Source organism: Cucurbita moschata, unplaced genomic scaffold, assembly GCF_002738365.1.
Source record: "Cucurbita moschata cultivar Rifu unplaced genomic scaffold, Cmos_1.0 Cmo_Scf00008, whole genome shotgun sequence".
NCBI classification, from domain to species: domain Eukaryota; kingdom Viridiplantae; phylum Streptophyta; class Magnoliopsida; order Cucurbitales; family Cucurbitaceae; genus Cucurbita; species Cucurbita moschata.
In genome coordinates, this window is record NW_019268524.1 from 254,869 (window position 1) to 258,662 (window position 3,794).

At 34.9% G+C, this 3,794-nt stretch overlaps 1 protein-coding gene across 2 annotated transcripts in view; it reads left to right on the forward strand.

Annotated features, from left to right (window-relative positions):
* The first annotated feature begins 682 nt into the window (after positions 1–682).
* LOC111446394 (T-complex protein 1 subunit beta) overlaps positions 683–3,794 on the forward strand; it is a 5,824-nt gene continuing 2,712 nt past the window's right edge. The window contains exons 1-9 of one of the 2 annotated variants that reach the window (XM_023085202.1): positions 683–797; positions 975–1,021; positions 1,126–1,182; positions 1,284–1,349; positions 1,640–1,751; positions 1,916–2,044; positions 2,899–2,970; positions 3,120–3,235; positions 3,507–3,583. In XM_023085202.1, the coding sequence (XP_022940970.1) occupies positions 1,016–1,021; positions 1,126–1,182; positions 1,284–1,349; positions 1,640–1,751; positions 1,916–2,044; positions 2,899–2,970; positions 3,120–3,235; positions 3,507–3,583 (635 nt within the window). In that variant the 5' untranslated portion in view covers positions 683–797; positions 975–1,015. Of the gene's footprint in view, positions 798–956; positions 1,022–1,125; positions 1,183–1,283; positions 1,350–1,639; positions 1,752–1,915; positions 2,045–2,898; positions 2,971–3,119; positions 3,236–3,506; positions 3,584–3,794 lie in introns of those variants that run through there. The other variant, XM_023085203.1, reaches the window with a different exon arrangement.

The window sequence follows — 3,794 nt, forward strand, 5'->3', positions numbered from 1 at the left end:
TTTTTTTTTTTTTTTTTTTTATAGGGCGTAGAAATCTCTCTAATAAACGCCTTTTAAAACTGTGAGGCTGACGACGATGTGTAACGGGTAAAAACGAACCACATTGGTAGTGTGTCTACGAAAATCTAGCTCAATTGGAGAGGGAACGGTCAACCATTCAAAAATTACCCCTTCCATTACAAAGAAATAAATAAACTCCATTTTTTGGTGTGTTATAAAAAAAAAAAAATCTAATCAAGTTATGATATGGTTCTATTTATCTTCTCACTAACTCAATCAAATCCACCTTTTCCAGTATAATCTAACATAATTAACATGCTTGGTTGAGAATGATTTAATTTTAGATCATATTTGTAAGATCCTACCTCTGTTGGGAGAGGAATGAAATATTTTTTTTACAAGGGTGTGAGGGCTGACGGACCAAAACAAATAATATTTATTAGTGGTAGGATTGAATTGTTATAAATGTATCGGAACCAAACATTAATATGCAAATCTCATCTGTAACCGCCCAAGTCGAACCATATATACTAGTGGGACTCGTATAGAAACTCAACTATACCTTCAAAATTAAAAACAATCTAATCCATTTATTTTGTTTCAAAGTTAAAACGCAAAAGAATTAACGATCCTTTCCTTTCACTATATTTCGATAAATTTCCATAAATATATTTACTATTAAAAAAAAAAGAGGGAAAAAAGAGATAAACCCTACACTCCGATCTCCGTCTCTTTACCCACTTCTGGTTTCTTCTTCTTCCATCGTTGCCGCAACTGCACGTACGATCCCGAATCAGGTTTTCTTTCTCCTCTCTCTTAATCTCTCTGTCGCAACCTCACATCTTCTCACTCTCACTCTCTCCTCTCCGTTTCCGACTGTTTCTTGACTCGCTTTATCTCCCTGAGCTTCGTTATTATGCACTACAATTCATTTCGTTTTCCTAATTGACTGAAAAGCGGGAGCCCCGTTGCAGGTAGTTCATTCTTCAGTTAGGCCTCAGTTTTCTTCATTTCCATGGCGGTAAGTTGGTTTCTAGTCACTACATTTTCCCAACTGTTATTTCTCATCGGGTTTGAGATCTTTTTCAGCGTTTTTTTTTTGTTACATGAATTTTCACTTCGCAGGTCGATAAACTTCTGAAAGATGAAGCGAGCGAAGAGAAGGGAGAGCGTGCTAGAATGGTATGTATCAATTTTTTTGGTTGATCTTTGATTCTACCAGCGAGAGAAATTTCCTCGTTTATTACCTTTGTAAGTTTAATATCTCTTAATCGATTTTGTAGGCATCATTCATTGGTGCTATGGCGATTGCTGATTTGGTTAAGACAACATTAGGACCAAAGGGGATGGTAAGTTACTCTCCTTAGTCTACTAAATTATGAGATGGATCTCTGAGGGCATTAGGCTCATTTGCGTTTCTTTCCTCTCTCTTCGTTATATCACTACTTTAGAGTTTAGTTTAAGTTTTCATTTACTTTGAGTAAAGATCTGAGAAAACTTAAACAATGGATATTAATAAATCCACCCTGAATCGTTCACTCGTATAGGGGAGGAAGTACAATTGATACCAATCTGACAAAATGTGTCTCTATTTCCTATAGTTATACGATTCCTTGATTGTGCATGAAATACCTTGCAGGATAAAATTCTCCAATCTACTGGCAGAGGAAGGCAAGTCACTGTCACCAATGATGGTGCCACCATTTTAAAGTCTCTCCATATCGATAATCCAGCTGCCAAAGTGCTTGTCGGTATCCTTTATGTCAGTATTTACCATGTTTATGATCAAGGCAATTTCATGATTATTGTAGTTTCAGAAGGTTATTCAATTCTTGTATGGATGCTTTATTTATTTTACTTGAAGTCGTGCTTTTCTTATGGTTTTGAATGGAAAATCCTCAACAACATGGTTAAGACATTTCAAAAGTTCAAGATGATGAAGTGGGTGATGGCACAACCTCAGTTGTTGTTTTGGCTGGAGAACTTCTAAGGGAAGCAGAGAAGTTGGTTGCTTCAAAGATTCATCCAATGACAATTATAGCAGGTTTTTTCTTATTATTTTTATGTTTACATTACTATGTAGTAGTAGGTTCACCATCCTTCCTTTTTGTACGTCCGAACAATGTCTTAAAAGGCTATCGAGGCTTGCCTCAAGGCAAGACTCTAATTTTTATTCTTGAGACTTGTGCCTTGTTTGGACCATGAGAGGCTTACGTCTCTATGAAAACGCACTGAGGCCTAAAGTCTCCGCACCTCGGATAATGATTAGAAAAATAATATTGCCTCATTTTTTAAATATAAAGGTTTGAGTTTTAACCATTTGGACTATTGCTACTTTTACTACTCAGGCTTTAAAAACATTGAAGACAAGAATTGATAAAATAAATCAATCCTATTAGTGTGATGTTAAAGATATCATTTTAGAATTTTTGATTAAGTGGAATTAACAAGGGTGTATATGTATGTTATATATTGATATACATTATGTACGCACAAATTTAGGATTTATATAATGTCATTAACTAAAATTGAGGCTTATGTCTCATACTGGCGTGAGGCTTGTGCTTCGCCCCTTCAAGAGGAAAAGCCTCAATGTTGCCTTTAGCCTTTTAAAGCCTTGAGTTAGAAGGTTGTGTTGTATGCCTGTGTCATGCTTTCAAAAATCTTGGCATCATGTTGTCTTAATGGAATACCTCTCAAATAATTCTGTATTGTCTTCTTTCTATGTGTGTGTATGCATAATGGACATCACTCTCACTCTCTCTCTCTCTCTCTCTATCCCTTTGTTATTCTATGAAAACCAGATGGATTATTTTGATGTTCTTGTTCTCTGGTACCTTCTACCTTGTGATGAGTACAAGATGCTAAAGCTTGTGATGATTCATTTGAAACTTTCAGGTTATAGAATGGCTGCAGAATGTGCCCGTAATGCATTGCTGCAGAAAGTGGTGGATAACAAATCAGATTTAGGTAATAACCCTATCTTTTCTATCATTTTGCCTTCTCTTAGTCCAGCGTGAGACTGTCAAGTGTTTATTTTTTTAGTTAAGAGTATAAATTTCAAATCTTGCGTGGACTATTACTGCATATTCTGAAGCAATGCATTGCCATTTTTTCAGAGAAATTTAAATCAGACTTGATGAAGATTGCAATGACTACTCTGAGTTCCAAAATTCTATCACAAGACAAGGAACATTTTGCTCAATTGGCAGTGGATGCCGTTATGAGGCTAAAGGTGAATGCTCACTCGTTCTTCATTTATTGTGATTTGGGTAAAAATTATCTACAAACAAGTTTGATTGCAAGTTTAAATACTATGATGTTTACTGCTGCCATTTGATGAATACTGTTCCCCATCTTATATATTCTGTTAATATGTGTGCACGAGAGAGAGGGAGGAACATTTTGGATGATGTGTAGCTGTTTCCATGTTATGTCGGTGTGTCTTATATTCCATACCCTTGAGCACTTGTGTCTATTTGAAACTTACTTTGTTGAAATTGCAGGGGAGCACAAACTTGGAGTCAATTCAAATCATCAAGAAACCTGGAGGATCGTTGAAGGATTCCTTTTTAGATGAAGGGTGAGTTTTTTTTTTTGTTTTTGAGGACTACTTAATGAGTTAAGTAGACATAATATATGAACATTTTCTAGAAAGTTCTCTAGATGTACAAGTATACTCACTGCATCTACAAATACACTTTTTTTTCACAGAATTTTTAAAATTTTTGTTTGGGATCATGTTTTTTTTTTTTTTTTTTTTTTTTTTTTTTTTTTTTTTTTTTTTTTTTTTT